Here is a 22,069-nt window from a genome sequence, read left to right on the forward strand (position 1 = left end):
ATGGACACTGGGGCGTACAGATGGTATCATACATGTGGCAAGCGATGACGGCGACGACGATAGACCCCGGGATAAATGTTCACGCATCCTGCGTGTGCTTACGCAGGTACGACTGAGAGATGCACATCCAATGATAGAAGTCGTGCGACAGTGTCTTCGGGACCCCCACAGCCTCCGCCTTGATCTCGCCCAGGTCGCGCATCCCGACATTCCATGGGAACCTGCTCCACTTGTTGTAGCTCTTCTGGAAGTCGTAAATGTACGCATACGATGCCTTGATGCGGCGCGTCTCATGCTCGCTGAAGAAGACCAACCCCGCAGGCTTCGAGTGGAACTCGCGAGAGGCGGCGCGGAGGACGTCTTGCCGTTTCTCGATCGGCAGATCCGTAAACGTCTTGTACTTCTGCCCCTTGTTGTTCATGGACCGCATGATCTTCTCCTTCTCGTACATCGCCTCGACGTGTGCTTTGATGAGGTCGAGCTCTTCCTGCATCTTGGAGCTGCCGAGCTTCGAGGCCTTCCTCGCGCGCTCGCATGCGTCTTCCCATGGGGTCGCGAGGTGATGGTCGCGCAAGGCAACCGTGTCGGTGTTGAGCTTCTCCTCGATGCGCCTGTACTCCTTCGTGCATTCGGTTTGTATAACCTTGTGGAGGTGGTCCATGACGAACTTGCCGAGAGTGTGGTGACGTCTGAGGTTCGAGCCATTCTTGTAGTCTGCCGTATAGCGTTCCTCTTCTTCGGCGGCCTCCTTCCAAGCGGGACCTCGGTGCTGCCAGATGTTGTTACGACAATGTTCTCGGTAAACATCAGGTTTGACGGTGACTCCAGTCTTTGAGCCATCAAGGATGGCACAGAACCTGCTGAGTGTCAGTGATATCAAGGAAGTTGTAGCAAGCAGATACTCACATGTACGCCAAGAAGATAGTGTCGGGATGACTGTAGCCGTTGTGGTAGGTACTGTTCTCCCACCACGTCGAGTATTGGCCGACGAGAGACTTGTCCTGTAGCGCGCCTAGCAGGTACGTCTGAAGCGAGTATATCTTGAAATCGTCCGAAGCATCCGCCGGCAGACGCGTGAGAAACTCTTGGACGGTTTCCGAATTCTTGAGGAGGCACTCCTTTACTTTAGGGGGTTCAACAGCATACTTTCGCGGATCGGGAGTCTTGAAGCCGTTGACAATGTTGGGATCCCAGAATACTTCCATGGTATCGCCATCGTAGTCGCCTGTAGTAAATGTAAGAACGAGCGTGTGCGTAGCAGGACGGGCCATCTCACCTCCTCCCGTCAAGCTGGCTAGGTGACGGTTTAAAGACTCTCCGTTAAAGACATGACTCTTCGTGGAAACCACGATGACGTCCACGTAGTGACTGAGCTTGTAGTGCTCGACTGCACGGACCTAGGGGGACCGAGACAATATTTTAGTATGCACCACACGATGCAGTGGGCGCAGGCTGACCTTCTGTACGTCACTTGGGACTTTGCAGGGGTGACGAGTAACCTGAAGCAAGAGTCCCGGTGAGCTAAGGGTCAACTGACGAGACAGGGCAAACGCACGAGCACATCTCCCTTGACGATATCGGTCATCCTCCCGCTCTGATCAGGCAGGTTGCGCATCGAGCTCTTGACGTGGATCTCTCCAGGGCCAAGGACACCGTAGGGATCTGCAGCGATGAGAAGCACGTCAAATGAGCAGCAGTCCGTTTGTAGCGAGTTGTGACGCTTACCGGGGACAATGAAAGCCGAGCAGGACATCGGCACCGCAAACCGGTATCGCGTCCTGAACGTCTTCACCACCTTCCGCGCCACCTCCTTCAGCTTCGCCCTGAGCAGCAGATTCGTCTCCGGACGGAAGCCAGAGTCGAGCATCGCCATGCACGTTTCCTCCAAACTCGACGGCTGCCCGCTGATCGGGTCCGCCCACCAAGCGCTACTCCGCTCCTCAACAGCGCGGTCGAGCTGTGTCAGCCCGTCCTCGTCGTCCCACTCCTCGTCCTCGCGGTCGTCCGCGACGTGCCCCTCGACGCGCGCGGTGCCCGTCGACTCACGCGACAGCCGCGCGGGCATCACCCCACCCTCCCTCGAGAGCGCGTGCCAAAGCAGCTTCATCTCCGCATTGTACTTCTCCTGGTCCACGTGCGAGCCCGGGGTCGAGTTGGCCCACTCGAGCAGGACGTCGAGGCGCTCTTTGATGTTCAGCTGGAACAGCTCCGCAAAGCGCTCGAAAGGCACTCCGTTCTCGGCGAAGTTCGTGATCGTCTCTGTCGAGAGCTTCGCAGGGCACCTCATTCGCGAGTGGCGCAGAACGTCGAGCGTGAGCTTGGCGGGGTCGGTTCCTGGGGGCAGAATGCACTGGCTGAGAGGCGCGGGTGTGTACTTGATCTTGGTTTGGGAGGGGCGCAGCCAGATCCTCGGCTTGTCCTCCAGCTCTGGAGGTAGGTCGTGACGCACGAGGATCAGGCCCTTCGCGCCGCCAATGCGACACTGTACGGCAGTTGGCGGCATAGGCCATGGCAGCTTGTCGTACAGGATCTGCATGAGCGCGCGGTTGGCGAAGCCGCAGCCGTCGGTCATTTGCATCTCACTGGGAGGTTTTCCGCGGCCGTCGAAGGCTTCACAAACTGCAAAGAGTAAGAAGGTTAGCAGGCTTATGGTACATTGTGAACGTCACTCACTGATATCGTCCTCGAACTCGATACTCGACGAATCTAAACGCAGGCCAGGAACCGAGTTGGAAAGGCCTAGCGGGAAACGCGCCGCCCACTTGGCCATCGTCTGTATACCAAGTCAACGTTCATGTGGTTCGAAGGAGCGGCATGTTCCCGTACCTGGTCGTTGTTGTACTTCAAGTCGTTGTGCCACTGTATGAGGTCAAATAAAGACATCTCTCCAGGAACAGCTTCAGACGTTCGCGCGATTTGGACCCCTGTATCACTTACACGGACGACTTCATTCGTCCTAAAGAGGAACACGTTCTGTTCCTTAGCAAAGAATGCACGGAACACCGCCCCTGAGATGATGAAGGGCCGGTAAAAGTACTCGGCAAGACTAGTGCCCTTCTGCATGAGCGCGTCCTTCTGGATGCGCACGCGGATGAACCGCCGCGAGCCGAAGCGACGCATGAAACGGTTTGACGTACCCAGAGTTGGTCGGTCGAGCACGAGTCGGAAGTCCTTCTTCTTGTCGACGACGACCTTCGCAGTGAAATGCACCTTGCCACCGTACCAACCTGGCTCATCGGCGCAGTGGAAGGGCTCAGTATCATTGCACCCAAGGGCCCCGTGAGGATGCTTGAGGAGTATTTCATCCTCACGGTCAAGCTCCTCCCAGGGCGTCTGTTCGAAGGCATTGGCATCAGCATAGCAGATATGTCGAGCACAGGTTGCATACCTTCGCAGACAATTCTCGAGCATATGCAGCTGCAAATTGGTCCCGTATCTCGTCATCATCGTCATTCATAGCGACCTTCGCGCTCTTGCCTTTGCCGTTAGATACTTCTTCCGAAGCCCGCTTGGCCTTGTCGGCCTTCCTCATCGACTCTACGAACTTCGTGACTTCGGGAGCAGCGCTCTCGTTCTTTCCCTGCTTACTCCATTTGCTCAGCTCGGGGATGGTGAAGCGTTCATAACCGAATCCGGTGTTCACGTAGCGAGCGATTTCCCATTGCACACCCCAGGGGAGACGGTTGAGCCACACTGTCAGGAATGCCGCATGTGCCTGGCGAAATATGTCAGAGGATGTGTGGCAGTAAGATAAGACGTAATCACTGACAACAACAACCGGTTGAGGAGGTTCATACTCCCCCGCGGGCATGCGGGATGGTCTGGGGAGGAGAGTGGCTGGGGCCGGGGGGCCTTCATCTGCCATCCGAGTCGATGACTCTGCAGATGTGGAGGGGGTTGCGGTAGCCTTGCTAGAGGATGTGGGAGCAGGGTATGCGCCGAAACGCGACGTGTTTGAGGACCCTGCACTGGGATGAGGACTCGGTTTACAGGAAGCTGTCCCCGTCGAGCTAGCTCCAGGTTGCGACCTGTCTGCAGACGCGACCGTCGTGGACCCCGTGTCTGTGCGTCGCACAGCGCTGGAACCTGGCTCGTCTACTACAGTGACGCTAGACGCATGGGTGGTTGAGCTGGAGCTCGATCCTTGCGACGTATGGAGAATTTTGCTCGGGCGCCCGTCTCCACCTTCGTCGTGTACGGCACGCTTTCGCTTCATGTCAGCTGTAACTTCCTCCATAGCTTGAGTGAGAGCGTCAGCGGTCTCGTATGTGATGTCCACATCGAGGGTTGTCGCATCAATCGTAATGTCACCGACATCCTCGTTCTGGTCTGTAGAGCGTCAGAACAACTGCGGTATAACCACGAGCGAGAGCTGTTCACCATCAAAATTGATATTTGCATTTGCTATTGTATCTGTCAGGTCATCGTCTCCGAATATCTGGGTGTAGTTGGTGGACTGTAACGGAGCGAGTCAGCCTATGCTGAGGTACTGCTATCGTATCGTGATGTGAGCCCCTGGTTGCACAGCAAGGTAGGACTCGGAGGCTCGTTATTCTGTCTCCAACCTCGATACCACCATGTACAGCCTCATGAGGCAGCAACAGTGCCAGAATCATAGCGCAGGTGTATTCAACCACGGTTGTTCCACGGCGACAACATCTACCCAACATGTTACACGGTACTAGGTAGCAGTATGACTACGCCTAGGGCGCGGCCCTCGGGTTACAGACACGGAACCACATGTGCAGGCTTACAACGCAAGACACTGGCTCGAGAGAGACACTGGTGCTTCCGAAAGCATCTAGCAAAACGCGTGCATTGCACCTAGGCATTAACACTACTTGGACATCGAGACGTGGCCCGATGACACCGAACTGCGTATGCGCAACTCGTTGGGATTATTAACTATGTCGTGTTATATTTAAGCAACCTACACGAATAAATGCGCGCAAAACGCGCGACGCGACGACGTGCTTCTATGGCCGATTACGGTCGGCCGCAAGAGGCAGTCAAGCCACCTCACCAACACGGATTGAAGGTGCACGAACGCGACTCGGGCATAATGTGCCGAATACAGATAGCGGATCCGCAGAGCAGAACAATCGCGGGACGCAGTAGATCCATTTGGAGAAGGCTGCCGTAGCCTGTGATGCGCTACAACAGTCTTTCCCATGGCACAACTATGAGGTCACAATCGAGAGACGTCGTCTTTGACATTATAGACGGCAGCGAGAAGGTGGGAAGTATAACCAGTAAATAAGAAGGAAGAAAACACGCACCTGTGAGGAGAGCGAGAGCGAAGACCCGCTGCGCGATGGAATCGCGCCCGACTCTTCCATATCCACGGTGTAACTTTGAGTTTGTGCGTGTTTGTGCGTGGTTCCCACGTTCCTGGTGCTTTTGAGCAATTCTGGGATGAGTGTCCTGCTGGACGAAGGAGAGAGTAGCTGCGCAGTTTATATAGCGTGTAGATGATAGTCGAGGAGGGCAGAAGACGAGCGTCGCACAGAAGGGCAACACTTGGCCTGCCCGCTGGCGCCCGCGTCAGATCCCCGATCATGTGATCGCATCGCGTGTGGCTGAGATTATGGGCGTCTAGGGCCGGTCTAGCCACGCGACTTTGCTTCCGTCCCCCCGCCCGCGATTTTGCCTCCGACGACGTGTCGACCACCTCGCGGCGCAGGGCCATTACCATCTTCTCTTGCTTGGATGTCGACGAAGGCCACGAAGCTCTCCACGGTCATGAAGGGGACGACATTCGAGAACCGGACCCTTCGGCTCGCCCGCGAGCATCTCTCCATGTCTCTCCGTCGTGTCGGTGGTGCGGGCGACGGAGGCATCGACCTCCAGGGCTGGTGGTGGCTTCCTCCGGAGTGTCTGCACGAAACTCTTCGAGCTGGTCTTCATGCGGACGGTGCAACGCCAGCGACGCGTCTTGCGATCCGCGTTCTTGCACAGTGCAAGGCGGAAGTAAAGAAGGCCGGGCCCAGACATATTCGCGAGTTTGAGGGGACGATCTTGCGACATTCAGCCTACCTCACCGCGAACGAGGGTGCGGGGGCAGAGACACTTTACGGAACCCGGAAAGCTGTCATAGGTCTGTTCGCTTCCACTTCGCCGTTTACGAAGGCATCCCTGCTTCAAGCGTACTCCTCTCCGATCCCACTTGCCCTTCTACACCTCCCTGAGCTGCCTGAATCGCATGCTGCATCGCCAGAATTGTCTTCTGAAGATGTCGTGGAACTCCAGTCCCTGCCGAGCGATGACGAACTGAGGGGCACTCTCCTGTTCAATCCGGCACTAAGCGGGGCCGGAGGACTGTTGCGCGGAAGGGTTGAACCTCGTTGGGAACGCTCTGGGGACGGAGCGGTGGGAAGACCAGGCTTATGGAGTGAGGGGCGACGTTTGGAAAATTGGGTTCCTGAAGATGTAGGAGAGTAGGCCAGATTGCGTAGTGGGTATGTCGCGCATTCCTCGAGACGGCGTGTTACTCACAATAACGCGTATGTGTACTGTAGAATGCCATACGTCATCCTGGTTGGTCTGTGACTGCTGTCGGTAGGCTGCGTCGCATTGCCGCAGCTGCTTCGTTGAAGCCCATGAGACCCATCGCGCAGTCATCGGAGACCGGGTCCACGTACATATCCGCTTGCATGTCCAGGTCGTTGGCGCCCCTACTTTGGTTTCGAAGGACAAGTAGGGGTGCCAGCCGCAACGCATCAGAACGCAACGTTGGCGGAGGCTGACTGCAAGCCGAGTCTCGTTACAAGCAGCGCACCAACCATCCTAGTCCCGCCATCTACTCTTCGTTACGCTTCGTATTGTTCTGGTTTTCTGCCGCTCTTTGTGAATCTACTGTTATCGCTTAACATGCCTATCTTCACTCCTCTTGTCTCGCTGAACATAACATTTCCGAGCTCAACGATCGTACTTGCCGGGGATGCTACAGTCGCCCTCACGGCTCTCTGCGTGGGCACTGCTGGGGCATTCCTTTCCCGCCGTCGCAAGAGCGCGCGCCCGTCCGGTCATTTCGACGTCGAAGCGCAAGCAGAGGGCTCCTGCCTGCCTCAACCTCGGGTCATACCAAGGACCCTGCCGGCCAGCCTCTATCTCGTATCTCCCAGGAACAGGCCGCTCACCAGCACTCACTGTCCGATGCTGGCCTCGTAGAGGTAAAGCTGCCCTACGACATTGAGGCGAATGCTGGTCTTCAAGAGCCGAGTAGTCCTCTGGTTACCTCTCCCCTCCCTGCGTCTCTCACCATCCCGAGGGTTGTCATCGTGCCCTCTCCTGTTGAAGACGCTTCTGTCGCCATTAGCCAGCCCTCTCGCTCGGTCGGCTTCTATTGGCCGGGGCTCCCGAGCTGTCCCACGACGGAACATCTCGAGGTACCGCCTTCTACGTGGAACGGTCCTGCGAGGACGCAGCCCAAGCGGAAGATCGTGTCGACGTTGTCCAGGGATTCTGCACCCTTCCAGTCACGTGCCGCCTCTCCGAGCAAGGCGAGCACATCGACGTGGTCGCCCGTTCACCAGAAGCCTTCGAAGTACGCGCGTGCCGGTGTGGCTCACATCAACGACACCTCCACGACCTGCAGCGTGTTCAGCTCCATCTACATCAGCCTGACGGGCCGCGATCTCTCATCTCTGGAGGAAGGTTGGGGACCACTGTCTCAACCTGCGCTGGTGGGCGCAAGCGATAGGATTCAAAGAGTCCTTTGCTATGCCGGACGTGTTCGGCTGTTTGGGAAGACTCGCGTACATTGACGACCATGAGCTCCGGACGGCTACCTCAAGTTTTGCACTTGCCTCGTATCTTAAATTCCTGACTTCATTCGAACCGTTCTTCACTCTCGATATCCAGTGTTCTCGATGTTCAGCATCTGCAAGGTTCGCTCTTCTGGGTCGCCTCCGACTCTCGCCAAGGAGTTGACTTGGCTGCGACGACTCTGGCCGGCGGGACGAATGGGACACCCAACGCTTCGGGTACCTGCGGTCTCGCTGCCGTCAATCCTTGTTGTTTCGCTTCAAGCCCCACCACTCTTTCCCACTATCCTCAAGGCTCTTGAATGATCACCTTCCTCGACGGCTCTCCTCTGGTCGCTATCATAGCGGCGCAGTGCTGCCTGCACTACCTTCAAGGCTTTCCGGTTGCACCCCGATGCTCACGGGCATTCAACACTCTCAAGCATTACCCTACAATATCGCTATCGCTCATTCCCCGCGTCGCTCCCACTGTCAACCGGCGCAATGCTTTCTTCTACGTCCTCCATACCCTCCTCACTGTCCTCATTATGCATCGACCCCGACCCACCGTAGGCTCTCGAGCCTCTGGATCCGAAGGGACCTCCTCCCTCTCTCTGTGTGTCCTGCAGCAAACCATGAACCCCCCCAGTCATATCCATTCTATGCAATGCGCCGTTAGTGCTAGAAGTGTTCTACAGTGGTATCTCTCGTAGTGTACTTTTGTATCTCACTCGCCTCGCCGTCGTGCTCCGGTAATGGAAACTGCTTGGGATGGAAGCTCATGCGTGTACTGTTGAGACTCTGCAGGTATGGCCTCGACGTCTTCGAAACGAATATCTGTCATCGTTGATGCGCTTCCTGGTAGAGAGAGTTCAGATCCTAGACGCCGCAAGTTCAGCAACACATGGGAGCCCTTGCGTAATCAAGTGAAAAGTCAGCATTATACGTACACTGTGCCATAAGGACGACGACTCACGACGTATGACAACACAGATATTGTCCAGCTATCGCGATATGGTCAGCATGCATCAAACAGCCAAAGTTAGTCGACGCACAAATACACGACTCCGGAAAACCCGTCGACGAAGCGAGTGTAGACTAGGATATTCAACGTCATGACCGCTGATCATCCCAGTAAGACCCAGCATTCCATTCTGAACATAGGCTCACTAACCGATTGCCAGGACATACGCCCATGTACCGTCACGTACGATAGTGTCAAGAATGGTCCGTTTTCCAAGGCCATCCATGCGACTCTACCCGCACTCCGCGAGGGTCATGGAAAAGAGCGCCGTCTCGAAGGCCATCGGCGCAGCCCTAGCAACAAGCGGCAGCATGGTCAGCGGAGATTCGGACGAAGACGCTGCGGCATACAGAGAGTGCTGCATACCATACGACTATCATGGCCCAGGACGTGCCTGAAGACGTGACGATGCAGTGTTGGTCGTAGCTCCAGTGCTTGTCCGACACGTGCATCCCGATCGTCGCGGCCACAAAGCTAGCCAGAAGCCCTGCGACCAAGAATGCTAACACTGGCCACTTCCTGTCGTACAGAATCCACGCTGCCAAACGAGATCAGGGTTGAGTGCTTCGTTGGTCCACGTGAAGAGACAGGGTACACTGACCACGTATCAAGATCACGACCTCCACACTGAGGATGACGCTGATGCCAGTGAGGATGCTTTCAATCGAGCTCATGATATTGCATGTTGCAGCGCCGATGCTACCGGACCCCGCAGGCTGAGCATGGAAATACGCGAAGAACGCGCTGCACGTCGTGAAGGGTGGATTAGCAGCGATTCCACAATCATACATACCCGAGAGACTTACACCTCTCCACTCAGAGGGAAGTATCCAATGAAGGTGTAGAGCCATCTGAACCACCCGTTGCGTCGCCTGTAGATGTTGCTCAGTGGGAGGAGAAATCACCTCGAAGTAGAGGTACGTGCTGCCAGATCAAGTGTACCTATTGGGTTGACACGAAGTAGGATCAGTGCTTATCGGCGGGGAACATGGGATACAGGAGCTCCACTCACTTCGTCAGGACACGATATCAGCCAGTCCCATGCCAAGAATGACAATGACGAAACTGCGAGATCGAGGGAAGGTTCGCCATCAGCAAGTTGTCAACGATGCCCTAGACATTGCACACTGGAAGCAAAACCCGTTACGTGAACGGCCGCAATATAGGCGATCACCTGGGTGGGGTCAGACATTGTCCGGGCCCTGTGGGTCGCGACCAGCCCCAGGAGGGCAAGATATAGGAATAGTATCTTGCCATGGCGTTACCCATAGTTATTTTGGACATGGTGACAGGCGCTGCAGAACTTTGAGATGGCCTGCACAGGGCTTGCCTGTCGCACAGCTTTGTGCTTCGACGCGGTTCGCATGTGTCTTGTAAGCCCGGAGCTTGGGACATAGCGGCCACGCAATTCACAGCATCAGCCGCAAGCGCAGTCGCCCGACAAAGATTCGATGATAGATAGGGTGTTAGAAGCAGATAGAGAACAAGGTTGTCCTTGAGCGGGTAGCTGCGATATCAGTGCCCTTCTAGCCGGGTCAGCGCGTACGTCCTACAGTAGAAATGTGCCATCGTCATATGTTACAGAGGTCTTATGTTACACGGCTTCAAGAATACGAAATCATGCAGACTTGAGAGTGGTGAGCTCGCAGGGTCGCTCGAGCTCGATGAAGTCGATGCCGCGCGCCGTCCCAGTTGTCCCGAATTGGAGCGCAGAGACGTCCGTCCAGTACGATTGGTCGTTATTAGGTTGCAGCGCAACGCGACGCGTGTTGAGGAGCACGTGTGATCCCTACGAGGGAAGGTAGTCAGCTCTCAGGCATGCCAAGGCCTCAGTGGAGTAAGACTCACGGCGAACGACAGGGTCGCGACCTCCCACCTGTAAGATGAATGCTACAAGTCAGGCGCCTGGGAATTCAAGGAAGCTTATCAGAACACACGTGAAGCCAACCCCCGCTAGCGGGTTCGTCTCCACTGCGTAGAAAACTATGTTCAGTAGCATGGACACTGTCAGTACGGTCAATATCAGTTATGTGGCCAAGGGTTATGCAAGATCTCACTAAAGATGATGGCATATGCCCAGGTTCCATCCCTCATGAGAACGAACATGATCGAGTGCTTCCCGCCGAAGACCGACCGGCCAGAGATGCTAGTAAAGAACTTATAAAACGTTAGAACTAGGAGCGTTGTCTCGAACGCCAGGGGCAAGATCCTGTAGGCTTCGTGAGCTTCGAAGCTACAGCGGCACATCAGCTCAATCGCACTAACCAGTAGAAGGAGAACAGTCTGGGAGTATGTGCCACCACGCAGCCCTCCGACATTCTAAATTTCGGTGTGGTTATGGAGAGAATACCAATCATCGAGCCGACTTCCGCCACAAGGAATGCCGCCAAAGAGAGCAGGAGGATCCGGTTTCGGTTATACATGGCATAGACTGAGGTCCACCGCGAGTCAGCAGAGGAATCGAGCCCACCAGGGATAGAGGGAGGCATACCTCGACTGAGCAGGATGAGCTCAACGGCCAGTGTCAGGCTTTGTATGGCGACATTCTGGTATACCACCATGATCAGGCATCGCTCCGGGGTCCAGGTAATGCCATGCACGATAAGCATGATCAGAGAACTGTGTCCGAGATCAGCAAAATCAAAAAGCCCGGCGTTGGGCAGCTTACCAAAGAACACAAAGAGGGACATATCTGACTACTAGATATAACAACCTCGCCCAACAGGCTGGGCCCCTAGTGAGGTGGTTAGCGTGCGGTTCCAAGTACATGTTCACTGTATCACTTACGTCCAGATCAGTTCGATCTTGTGAACTTTAGTACTCATGCTTGTATAGGCGTGTATAACACCTCACCTCATCGCCAAGATTGAGCAGTATATCGTATAGGACGAAAGAGAGCGATGCCACCCCGGCGTGCGCGTTCCCTAGGTGTACTGTGAGTATCAACCAGACGCGCGGGGTCCGCTCGACGCACATTGCGCTGCCTGTATATCACCTATACGGGAATCCATGCAAAGCGGAGGGATGGGGATGGTGGGCACCTGCAAGAGCTCGGTCATGTGTATAAGGCCCAGGTCAGTATCTTCAGGGAATACTCACGCCTGTCAACTACCTATCATCACCAAGACTCCGTGCATGCAGGAACACGGGAAGTAAGACGGTCAAGGAATTTGGAAGACCATTCCCAACCCACGACTAGAAGCAGCATGCACCTTGCGCAGTACGGCACAGCACAGTCGGGATCTTCGAAGACGAGAACATTGATTCCGTAACTTTTGAGTTGAGTCTATGATCCATAATGTTGGTCAACTCTTAACTTGTGATGTTATCCAAATGCAATCGACCGACGACCGCAACAAACAGCACCGCCATGGAAGCGTGCCAGAAATTGAGATCGGCCACCACGCAGCTCATGGCTCAATCTACATGCTCACGATGCATTGTCTCTAGCTCGATAACAGTAGTCTCTTCTCCCGCGCTACCAAAGTGGAGCTCAGAGAAGGTACCTCCGGCGGACACGAACTGGGTGCTGAAGCTGACGATGGACCGATGTCGACGGGGGTCCATTGCAAGCCGTCGGAGATTCAGGAGAACATGGGAACCCTGTTAACGTTTGTGGTCAGCGTCTTGGATGACAGCGCGAGGAAGACAGATTGGCATGCTGACCGCATACGACATCACCGACAGTTCCCAACTGGCAAAGCCAGATGATCAGCTTCTCGGGCTACAGCCAATCGACGTGCCACTCACAAGTAACAGATACCGGCCAGTGTGTTCTTTTCCAACTCGTACATCAAGGTGTTGAGGAGCATGATGGCTTGGAAGAGTCAGATCGTTCCCATGCCGGCATCCACGGAGCGTCGAGAACCTACCGAAGATGATAGCATAGGCCCATGTGCCATCTCGGACCAGGGTGACCATAATAGGCTGTCGATGGAACTGAGTAATCTCCAGGACAGAGAAGAACTTGTAGAGCGTGAGGAGGAACAAAACTGTCTCGAAGGCTAGAGATATGGTCCTGATATCTGCTGGTTAATGCGTTTAGACAAGGATGCAATGAAGCCTGAATCGTACCAGTACGAGAGAAATAGATTCGGAGTAGATGTGATGAGGCATTGCCGCGTGAACTCGAACTTGGGTACAGTGAGAGCGAGGATCGTGCACATCGCCACAATTTCCGCTACGAAGAGGACATAGACCGCGGTAGTGACAATCCAATTGCGGTTGTACATGGCGTATACTGCAATCTCGGTCAGCGCTCCAGCAGGTGATTCGTACCTGGCGAGGACGTACTACGAACGATGAGAATGATCTCCACGACCACAGTGAGGACTTCGTTGGCACCGAGTTGGTAAGCGATCCAAGCTTTGCATTGGACCATCTCGTACACATGACCCTTGGCTGCCATAGCGACTAGGCCGACTAGAATCGAGCTGGTACGACGATAGTGAGATTCGAGCCTTCATCGTATGTATGGCGTGCTGCCGCTTACCACTGTACCAGGTATGGTACGTGTCGAATGAAGACATATGCCCACTTTACCCAGCTGTGAGGGCCCCTATAGCGGTGCAGGTTCGGTGAGCGAGGTGTGGCGGACATGCAACACATGACACTCACCGCCAGATGTATTCCACCTTTTCGCCATAACGTGGTACATCAGTACACAATTTGGAGGACACAAAAAAGCGTAAGAACCTCCTCGTCGAGATGAATCAGCATGTCCCAGACAAGGAAAGCAGTCGCAGCGCAAGCCAAGTCCGAAGTCACTATCGCGGAGGCATTAAGCGACGTGGATACGAAGAAATAACCTCAACTCAGACTCACAATTTCCATAGTTGTCCGCCTTCAAGCCCGCGCGCCCCACCACCGAGTTGAAGATCATGGGCAGAGGGACTACCGGGGGTAACGATACATAGGGCGCAGGCCCTCGCGACGCCGCCGAGAGCGGGAGCAGTCCGCCCAGTCAACGCCTTCGTTAAAGTTCATATAGCCCCGCAGCGTCCCTGCGTCGTGCGCCCGCATACGCTCGTCGAACCGGTGATAGTATCATGGAAGAGTATCCGCGTCCTCGCCATCCGATAGCGGAGCGCTTACCTGTGATTCTTCAGACATGAATGCTCTCATACCCGTGCGACCCTTCGACCGGCGAGGAAGGGCGACGTTCTACTTGGATTACTCGGAAGTAGCGTGTTGTGGCATAATGGCCGCCAAAGGCCTTATCTACCTACCAGATGAACGCACGCAGGTCGGGCTTCCTGTATGCGGGCGCGTCAACATACCACACTGAGACACCGAAGACGTAAATACGAACCTTCCGCGGAATGTGAGCTACGTCCACTTGTCGAGCACCTCTCTGACCACATCCCACGTGTTACCCTTCGTGCCCCACGTCTCGCCCTTCCCAGTGCCCCACGTCCCGTTGCTCCACTCCTTCCCGAGCGCGACCATCTGCGCGCTGACGGAAGTCGCGTTGTACACCGCGCCCCTGCTCTTCGTCTCTGCGAGATAGTCAACGAACGCCGCCCAGCGCGGCCTGTAGTATGTGCCCACGAGGCCCGCCCACGCCTTCGACGCGTAGTCGTTGATCTCCCCGTCAGGGCCCCAGAGCGTGATCTGGTTCCGCGCGTTGTACTCGAGATACGCGCCGTACGCCTTCTTATTCTTGCCGTGGGCCCACGAGCGCGCATCGCGGATCCAGTTGCTCAGCAGGAAGTTGCCGTTGGTCGCAAGTAGCGCGTCGAGGTCCGTGAGCAGGTCGAGCAGCGACTCGCCTGCCGCGCGCACCGCAGACGCACTCAAGGAAGAGTTGTACGCCGTCAGGAGGCGTTCGTAGTAGTCGATGAAACGGTTCGAGAGCAGCTGGCGAGCAACGTCAACTACGTCATACGCGAACTCGGGGTTGGACCTCAAGAGAGGTTGCTGCACTCCAGCCTGATAGAGCGACTTCAATGCCGGCAGGATGGTCGCGTTGGTGTCATACGGGATGCGCGTGGGATGGTGGCCAGTGCGATTCGTAAGACCCGTCAGCGCCGGCGCGAGCTCATAGATGCTCTTGATCGTGGCTTGGGAGTTGACGTCCGTGTTGCTGTAGACAGTAGTGGAGAGCAGTCGCCAGGCATCGTGTGCAGCCTTGGGAAGAGGCTTGACGTTGTACCGCCGAGCAACCCAGCCATCAACATAGGCCGTGATGTTCAGGGGGACCGACGACCAGGCCTGGTCAAGGAGGATGTCATAGACGATCTCGTTGCCCTCCTGGCCTTCTGGCGTCAACCCAATGCCCTTCATGCTACTCCCGGGACTGTTGAGAGCGGCGAGCGGTCCATGCGTCAGCTCGTTTAGGTTGCCCTCGAGACCCATGTTGCCACCGTAGTCATGTAATTCGCACCACACCCACTGTTTGCCAAAGTAGGACGAGGTGCGGTTCCATTGCGGCTGCGCCTCCGAGTATAGGTCCAGGACGATCATGCTGTCGTTTCCAGGGACCCCGCCGAGGTACGCCTCGATGCGATCGTTGGTCCAGAAAGCCGAGCTGCTGAAGAACAGCCAGCCCTGCATGAGCCAGACCGCGTCCGGATCTGCCGCACGCAAGCTTGCGAAGGTGCCTGCTGTAACGTTGGACAAGTATGCGAGGTCGCCACTGAATGGGTTGTTCTCGTTGTACTGGTCAAGCGTGTAGATGTGCGAGACGTTCCCGTAGGCCTCGCGCTGCTTCGAGATGAACGACGTCTGCATCGTCGTGAAGAGAGGGTCGAAGGGGTTAAGGAACGTGTCGTGTGTCCAAACTTCCGGGAAGCCTGACCATTCGCTGCCGTTGACGATGGATGCATTGGGGTAGAGTGTTGCAAGAGCCCGGGGAACGAATCCGGTGAACGAGGGAAGCGCAGGAGTCATGCCCAACTCTGCCATACGAGCTATGAGGCGCTTCTGCAGGGCGAATTGGTCGTTGACCCAGGTGATTGGCAGGTCCCCATCCCAACTGCCCTGAATGTTGCCAAAGCGGTTCCAAGCCTGGAAGGCGGGGCCAGAGAGGAAGCTAGAGATATCGGCGTCAGAGAGACCAACCTCGCGGAAGGTCTCGATGAGGATATACTCGTAGCCCACCCAGGCGAGGGGCAAGTTGACGCCACGGAGGGCAAGCCAATCGAGCTCGAGTTCCCATTGGTCGAAATCCCAGAACGCGGCTGTGTAATCAAACGTGACCGTGTTGAAGTGATACCTGCGACAGTGAGTGAGGACGTGTACCGAATACACGCGGGCTCGTGTAGAGACGTAAGGCTCACCTGTAAGGAACGATGGCATGACCTTGCACGGGTATCCCCACCTTCGGAAGATACGCAGGAAGGTGCGTCAGACGGGATCCTGTCCACCAGATGTCTGTCCCGCCATACGTCGTGAGATACCTGCGTGATGTTCAGAACAAAGCGCGCCCTTGCAACTTGATGAAGGTGCTCACGTGTAGAGACCGCGAGCACAAGCTGATACGGTGGTGCACTCGACATGAATACCGCTTGGAGCATCCGAAATCACGAACGAATCGGCCTCCCCATCTGCGAGAGAGAAGGAGAACGCATGTGCATGGGTCGGGACACGTCGTTTGGCGAGCGCATAAATGCCGTTCAAGTCAGGCTTCGCGTCGGCGAGCCCAGCAACGAGGCCTAACGACACGAACGCGAGGAGGGCGCGTCGAAGGGCCATGCCTTACACCAAATGACCGGGAAAGTCGCGAAGAGGAGCGGGGACGGAAGTCAAGACTGCATCAACGCACGTTCGCGTCTTCTTGTATGATATCGTCGCCCCTGCGACGTAACCGCGTCACAGTTTGAGGTCCCATCAGCACCGGACCGTACGGCGTACTGTAAGTAGGCAACAGTAGTTCCAACATTTGCAGGCCGAGATATGGGTTTATCCCGATCGCTCGCACTGCTCTAGAAGCTGAGTTAGTGTATGATGTTCGAAAATGACACCCAGTAAAAAGCACTCACACAGGAGGTAAGTATACGCTCTGTAGATTCCGGGCGGCAGGAAGGACACGACCGACACTGACCTTGTAGACGGCCATGGACGCGGTTACGGAATTAATTGCTCCCAACACCATTTGCTCTGTTTGGGGCAAAATGCCACGGGCATTTGGCACAGTGGTAGCGCGCACGCTTCGCATGCGTGAGGTCCAGAGTTCAATCCTCTGAATGTCCATATATGGGTAGTAGTCTGCTTTTGCAATGTAGTTTTGCTCCAGAACTCTGTGTTTAGCTGTACATATAATTACTTGGCCCACGTTTTGCTCCAGAACTCTGTGTTTAGCTGTACATATAATTACTTGGCCCACCATGCAAGGACATCGATCGTTTGGGCACCTGTCTAGAGCGTTATCAAACACGCCCTTCGTCGAGTGCATGCGGGAGGGACGGCCGAAAGCGGGTGGAAGATGCCGACGGGCCAATCGGGACGGGCTGATTGGACAAGTCCGACCCCCTCCACAACGAGTAGTGTCCCTAAGCCGCTTGCTACCTCTGTCCAACAACGTCCGCCATGTCCTCCTCCCTCGTCGCCCGCTCCGCGTTCAACAGGAACGTCGCCACTGCCTTTGCGCGCAGGTCGCTGCGCCCGCTCGCTGTGCAAGGTGCGTCTTCCCCCGGCCGCACGAAAACGATTCGCATCGACATGTGTCTCGCGCTCGCGTGTGGGGTAACTTCCTCGGATTGTCTGCCTACTGACACGGATCTGTCTCACAGCAAGAGGAGCGGCGGACTCTGCGTACGTTCCCGGTGGTCGTACGTACCTATGTGTTTCCGTTTTGCGGCTGTTGCTCAAGTGAACGCGCAATTGCAGCCATTTACAGGGGAACCGTGAACGACCCCACTCCTTTCCCGCCTCCCTCCAAGACGCACGGCTCGTACCACTGGGCATTCGAGCGCATCCTCTCTGCCGGTCTCGTTCCCCTCACCGTCGCCTCGTTCGTCACGAGCGGCACGAACTACCCCATCCTCGATGGTCTCCTCGGCGTGAGCCTGGTCATGCACAGTCACATTGGCGTACGTCCACTCCTTCTCTCTTCCTCCCTCCACCTCCCTGCACTCTTTGCTGGCGTACCGCAGTACGCCTGCGTCGACGCACCCGGCTGTTGAACGCGACGAGGCCCCCCGCTGCGTATCACATGTGATTGCAAGCGCCCGAGGCACTAGGCTAACCGGCCCAACAGTTCGACTCCATCATCGTCGACTACCTCCACCCCCGCAAGTTCCCCGTCCTCGGTCGGGCCATGACCTGGGTGCTCCGCGCGACCACCGTCGGTGTCCTCGTCGGCGTCTACCAGTTCAACACCAACGACATCGGTGCGTTCCCCTGTGTTTTTCGCCGCATATACCCGCATGCTAATCATGCTTTGGGCGGACTTGTCAGGTCTCACTGAGCTCATTGCCAAGACATGGCACGCATGAGTACCATATAGCGACGTCGGAGGCCCGTGAGTAGCCGTTGTGTCCTGACGGACGGGCGCACTCGGAGCAGATACGGGCAAACCCCCCAAGCAATGGATCGTTCTAGCCTCAGTATTGTAACCTCATCTGTGACGTCAATTGCATCGCAAGCCCGCATCGTTCTCTCAGTGCTACGGTAGCTACGATACTGCGAGTCGCCGACAACTAGATTGCAAGAACGACTGCATTCGCGGTGATTGTATTCAAAGACGCACCGAACCCGTGCTTATAGTACATGGGTGCACAAGTACGCTGTGCGGCAAGTCGACTAGGCAATAATTACACGGGGATCAAGGAAGATGGGATGATGTACACATGCGAGGTGTGCGGTGAGGGAGTATCATAGGATTACATACCGTGGTAGGCTGCTATCTGCGTCCTCAGAAAATCTCTACTGCAATAATTAGTATCGTGACTGACTCGTGAGCGGAATATGGGAGGTATGGACATGGAATATGGACGTGGGGATAGAATGAGGAAGTGACAGATGCGAGTGAATAGTGACATGAAAGTCCCAAGGATGCGAAAGGATGCAGAGGAGGTATGCCAAGCGAATCAGACCAAAGAAGACGACAGCAACCATATCAGAACGACGGAGGAGCGAGCCAGTGGGCAAGTGGGCACTGGGTGGAAGACTGCACTCAGTAGTCCTCCTCGTCCCCCTCACCCTCCCACCGCTGCCCAAGCCCCACCCGCCCGTCCTCGTCCCCGCTCACATACAGCCACGCCTCGAGCCTGCGCCCAAGCTCTCCCCCGCGGCCCCCGCAAAAGTCGCCCGTGGCATTGAGCAGCTTCTCCCGCTCTTTCTCCACCGCGACGACGACCTTGGGAACCGTCGGGACCACCGGCGCCCCGTTCCCGTTCACGTTTCCGTTCGCGCCGCCCAGCTTGCGCCTGAGCACCGCGTCCTCGCCCTCGCTCGTGCACGCCGTGAGCGTCGGGCTGATGGACGCGACGGGGCTCTCCGGCTTCGACGACAGCGCGACCTCCTCGTCAATGTCCGAGAGGTCCCCGCGGCTCGTCGGCTCGGCGTTGTCGTCCCGCCACTCCTTGAACCAGTCCTCCTCCTGCTCCTCGGGCCCGATCATCGAGTCCACGAGCCCCTCCTCCCACCCGTCCCACTCGATGCAGCGGTGCGCCATGCGCAGGCGCGCGCCCGTCGCCTCGTAGTGGAGCCAGGAGGAGGCGAGCTCGGCGAGGGGGACGGGCTTCCCGCGGATCGAGACGGTCTCGACGGGCGGGGCGTGTGTGAACTTCTCGACGGTCGCGCGGAAGAGCTTGGCGGTAAAGGGGGAGCTCTGCAGAAAGGAGGGCACGTGGGCGCAATGCCAGAGCGGACGCGTTGTTGTGGACTCCCAGTCGATGATGCAGGTCTGTGTTTGTGCGGTCAGCGGCTGAACCTGCAACCGGGTGAGTGAAGTAGGACTTACGATCTTGGAGTTGTCGTTCTCGTCGACAAACACATTCTCGAGGTTGAGGTCATGGCAGTCGATCGAGAACTCCTCAGGCTCCGGCTCGCCACCGCCGCCATCGCCCTCATTGTGAGCAACGACGCCGAGACGCTCCATCATCTTGAGGAAGCGTGTCATCTCGGCCTTGACGCGCTCCTCGCGCTCCGCAAGGTGCGCGACAAGGAACGTCGTGCGCTGCATTCGGCGGTAGTCCTGGTACATCGTGTCACCCGGGCCCTCCCACTCGTTCTCGCTCTCCTCCCAGTCCCACTCGTCCGACGCGTCGGAACGATCGTCGGGCAGAGCAGTGACCTTGTGATGACGCGACGTCTGGATCTCGTCCGGGTCGAGGTGCAGCCGGTGTGGGGCCGCCTTGCCCTCGTTCTCGAGGATGACACCCTTGATCTCGCGCTCGACGCATGAGAGGAGGTAATCGTGCGTCGACCGCCAGGGCCCGCGGTTGAGTTCGTCAGGGTGCGACAGCACGCCGCGGTTGGAGCCAAAGAAGGGCCACGAGATGATAGGACCAACGTGCGTTTCGCATGTCGAAGAGCCTTCTGCCTGCTGTACCTGCAGCTTATCGAACGCGTCAGCGATGTTCGTGTAGCGCTGATATGTCGAAGGGGTTGGTGTTGGTAGCGACGAGGATAGATCAGGGTGGGCGTTGGGGTCGGGGCCACTGTACAACGAACCAATCATGGGGAAGCGGTGGCCGAACAATGGGATGACTAGCATGGCAATGTTCTCCATGAGCGCTATCAGTTTGTTGTGTGGTAATGAATGGAACACCTTCGATAGCGCAATACCAGGTGCCTGAATGCTAAGCATGAGCGACAGGCAACAATGGAAGTCTGCATCTCGGGAACTTACCTTTGACATGAGGATGTACTCTCCACCTAACCGATTATACGGATTAGCGTCATAGTGGTAGACATCTGGTACTGGGATGGCGGTGTAGTGCCGCAGATAGTTCATAGTCGCCACTTCAGACTCGGTCTTAAGCCGAGGCATGAAACGGCGCGCGACACGGGCGACCACTTCGCGCCTGTCCACGAGAGTGACTAGGTATCCCTGTCGTAATCTGGTCAGCTCATTGTGCCTAGCGGAGCCAATCTTGTGCCACAGAGAATGACGTTGGACAAACGAGACCGGGCTGCGCAAAAGTCAATGGCGGCGTCTTGCCGTCACCCTCCCCATCGCAATGAACACATTCGCGCTACACCTGATACGACGCGTCTGAGACGTGATTCGTCTCATCGCCTCGGCGCAGTTGGCATGCTTGGCCATGGTGAGCGAAGGCATCGCGAGATATGCTGCGCACCAGTTCAGGCGACGGCGCGTTTGTCGCCCATACAAAGCAAAGCCAAGTATGACGGGAGAAAGTGCCAAGAGGCACCGGAGCAGTGCCCGGTGGGACGGTACTCCATCTACGCGGCCGGCAAAGTACGCGGACCCAGGCTGTCCCCGTAACTTCCCAACGGAGATGAAGCGTACCCCGCGCGGGGCTCGGTTCGTGGCTTCGCGCGGGGCATCCCTGGAACGTGCATGGAAGCCAACGACACTCCGATAGCGCAGGCGAGCAAGAGAAAGCACAGAGAAAGCAAACAAGCAGGGGGGTTGGCAGGGAGAGGGAGAGGGAGAGAGAGGCTCACTTTGTGGAAAGTACCTGCAGCAGCGAGGGGGTGAGATGAGGATCTGGGGAGATGGGGAAGAGATTGAGTTAGACGAACCTGCCCCGAGGAATTTGATACGTGCAACCTCAGCACCCATACGCTCGTGGACGATGTCTTTCAGGAGCTTGCGGTCGACCTGGAAGGGCATCGCGCCATGGACGGCGGCGTCGGCCTTTGCCTCGGCCCTTCGGTCCTCATGTTCGACGTCCCAGTCCCAGACGAGCGGGGGCTCCTGCTCTGGCTGCGCCATGGACGAGGAGGATGCTTGTGATTGGCTTGGAGGTTGTAGTGGTTGGGAACGGGGAAGGGAGGAGACGGAGGAGGACGAGGTTGTGGGCGAAGAGGGCGCGCTAAGATCGCGGGGGCGCGAGGTCGAAGTGTGCTTTTCGTTGGGCTTGCGCCTTGCGCACTGGTTTGGAGGTGGCGAGTGGTAGTCGACGGCGCAGAGGAGCTGGTAGAGGCTGGAAGATGGTGGTTAGGAAGAGAGGAGGAGAAACGCCGAGACTTATCGCAGGACGCACTCGAGCTTATTGCTTGCCCGCTTAGTCGCGACCCTGCCACAGCGGTCGGAGCCGCTGATCTCGCGCATGTCGGCTTGTGATTCGAGGAGGAGAGCAGGCATTCTGTGAGCAAAGCCGTGCGGGGTATACAGTATTTCTCTTCGCAAGACAGATGTGATATTTGTATGCGGGGAGGTGAG

At 56.6% G+C, this 22,069-nt stretch overlaps 9 protein-coding genes and 1 non-coding gene across 10 annotated transcripts; 4 read left to right on the forward strand and 6 right to left on the reverse strand.

Moving 5' to 3' along the window:
• Window positions 1-79: 79 nt before the first annotated feature.
• L226DRAFT_543193 (uncharacterized protein) lies at window positions 80-3,865 on the reverse strand (the record flags this gene model as incomplete). Its single annotated transcript, XM_067682182.1, has 10 exons — window positions 80-857; window positions 907-1,225; window positions 1,277-1,397; window positions 1,458-1,499; window positions 1,556-1,662; window positions 1,726-2,619; window positions 2,674-2,773; window positions 2,827-3,333; window positions 3,389-3,715; window positions 3,770-3,865. The coding sequence occupies 10 exons, from the start codon at window positions 3,863-3,865 to the stop codon at window positions 80-82; spliced, it is 3,291 nt and encodes a 1,096-aa protein (XP_067539536.1).
• Window positions 3,866-5,615: 1,750 nt separating this feature from the next.
• Window positions 5,616-6,851, forward strand: L226DRAFT_237093 (uncharacterized protein). Its single transcript, XM_067673142.1, has 2 exons — window positions 5,616-6,458; window positions 6,519-6,851. The coding sequence occupies exon 1, from the start codon at window positions 5,710-5,712 to the stop codon at window positions 6,439-6,441; it is 732 nt and encodes a 243-aa protein (XP_067539537.1). The 5' UTR covers window positions 5,616-5,709; the 3' UTR covers window positions 6,442-6,458; window positions 6,519-6,851.
• A 996-nt stretch (window positions 6,852-7,847) lies between these two features.
• On the forward strand, window positions 7,848-8,632 carry L226DRAFT_237095 (uncharacterized protein). Its single transcript, XM_067673143.1, has 2 exons — window positions 7,848-8,552; window positions 8,611-8,632. Exon 1 carries the CDS (start codon window positions 8,069-8,071, stop codon window positions 8,456-8,458), a length of 390 nt encoding a protein of 129 aa, XP_067539538.1. The 5' UTR covers window positions 7,848-8,068; the 3' UTR covers window positions 8,459-8,552; window positions 8,611-8,632.
• A 369-nt stretch (window positions 8,633-9,001) lies between these two features.
• Window positions 9,002-9,961, reverse strand: L226DRAFT_520054 (uncharacterized protein; the record flags this gene model as incomplete). Its single annotated transcript, XM_067678604.1, has 6 exons — window positions 9,002-9,062; window positions 9,136-9,307; window positions 9,371-9,513; window positions 9,576-9,641; window positions 9,675-9,711; window positions 9,898-9,961. 6 exons carry the CDS (start codon window positions 9,959-9,961, stop codon window positions 9,002-9,004), a joined length of 543 nt encoding a protein of 180 aa, XP_067539539.1.
• Window positions 9,962-10,203: 242 nt separating this feature from the next.
• Window positions 10,204-12,050, reverse strand: L226DRAFT_237225 (uncharacterized protein). The gene is made up of 11 exons (XM_067673145.1): window positions 11,869-12,050; window positions 11,744-11,810; window positions 11,623-11,693; window positions 11,557-11,573; window positions 11,438-11,503; window positions 11,261-11,388; window positions 11,035-11,200; window positions 10,827-10,978; window positions 10,707-10,773; window positions 10,618-10,645; window positions 10,204-10,558 (listed from the first exon to the last, which is right to left on the reverse strand). The coding sequence occupies exons 2-11, from the start codon at window positions 11,778-11,780 to the stop codon at window positions 10,388-10,390; spliced, it is 903 nt and encodes a 300-aa protein (XP_067539540.1). The 5' UTR covers window positions 11,781-11,810; window positions 11,869-12,050; the 3' UTR covers window positions 10,204-10,387.
• L226DRAFT_237198 (uncharacterized protein) lies at window positions 12,013-13,858 on the reverse strand. The gene is made up of 10 exons (XM_067673144.1): window positions 13,594-13,858; window positions 13,465-13,535; window positions 13,387-13,403; window positions 13,262-13,327; window positions 13,063-13,202; window positions 12,844-13,009; window positions 12,642-12,787; window positions 12,520-12,586; window positions 12,436-12,463; window positions 12,013-12,372 (listed from the first exon to the last, which is right to left on the reverse strand). The coding sequence occupies exons 1-10, from the start codon at window positions 13,649-13,651 to the stop codon at window positions 12,187-12,189; spliced, it is 945 nt and encodes a 314-aa protein (XP_067539541.1). The 5' UTR covers window positions 13,652-13,858; the 3' UTR covers window positions 12,013-12,186.
• A 41-nt stretch (window positions 13,859-13,899) lies between these two features.
• L226DRAFT_501421 (alpha-N-acetylglucosaminidase) lies at window positions 13,900-16,778 on the reverse strand. The gene is made up of 5 exons (XM_067677833.1): window positions 16,752-16,778; window positions 16,223-16,694; window positions 16,050-16,169; window positions 14,081-15,985; window positions 13,900-14,024 (listed from the first exon to the last, which is right to left on the reverse strand). The coding sequence occupies exons 2-4, from the start codon at window positions 16,462-16,464 to the stop codon at window positions 14,098-14,100; spliced, it is 2,250 nt and encodes a 749-aa protein (XP_067539542.1). The 5' UTR covers window positions 16,465-16,694; window positions 16,752-16,778; the 3' UTR covers window positions 13,900-14,024; window positions 14,081-14,097.
• A 112-nt stretch (window positions 16,779-16,890) lies between these two features.
• On the forward strand, window positions 16,891-16,962 carry L226DRAFT_t33. Its single transcript has one exon. It is a non-coding gene; the product is annotated as a tRNA-Ala (tRNA).
• A 212-nt stretch (window positions 16,963-17,174) lies between these two features.
• Window positions 17,175-18,632, forward strand: L226DRAFT_530837 (mitochondrial inner membrane protein). The gene is made up of 5 exons (XM_067679950.1): window positions 17,175-17,389; window positions 17,502-17,540; window positions 17,599-17,801; window positions 17,969-18,101; window positions 18,169-18,632. The coding sequence occupies exons 1-5, from the start codon at window positions 17,299-17,301 to the stop codon at window positions 18,204-18,206; spliced, it is 504 nt and encodes a 167-aa protein (XP_067539543.1). The 5' UTR covers window positions 17,175-17,298; the 3' UTR covers window positions 18,207-18,632.
• On the reverse strand, window positions 18,422-21,969 carry L226DRAFT_530838 (uncharacterized protein). Its single transcript, XM_067679951.1, has 6 exons — window positions 21,891-21,969; window positions 21,427-21,830; window positions 21,349-21,362; window positions 20,567-20,767; window positions 19,676-20,509; window positions 18,422-19,618 (listed from the first exon to the last, which is right to left on the reverse strand). Exons 1-6 carry the CDS (start codon window positions 21,956-21,958, stop codon window positions 18,887-18,889), a joined length of 2,253 nt encoding a protein of 750 aa, XP_067539544.1. The 5' UTR covers window positions 21,959-21,969; the 3' UTR covers window positions 18,422-18,886.
• Window positions 21,970-22,069: the final 100 nt, after the last annotated feature.

Source organism: Lentinus tigrinus (assembly GCF_003813185.1).
Source record: "Lentinus tigrinus ALCF2SS1-7 unplaced genomic scaffold L226scaffold_4, whole genome shotgun sequence".
Taxonomy (NCBI): domain Eukaryota; kingdom Fungi; phylum Basidiomycota; class Agaricomycetes; order Polyporales; family Polyporaceae; genus Lentinus; species Lentinus tigrinus.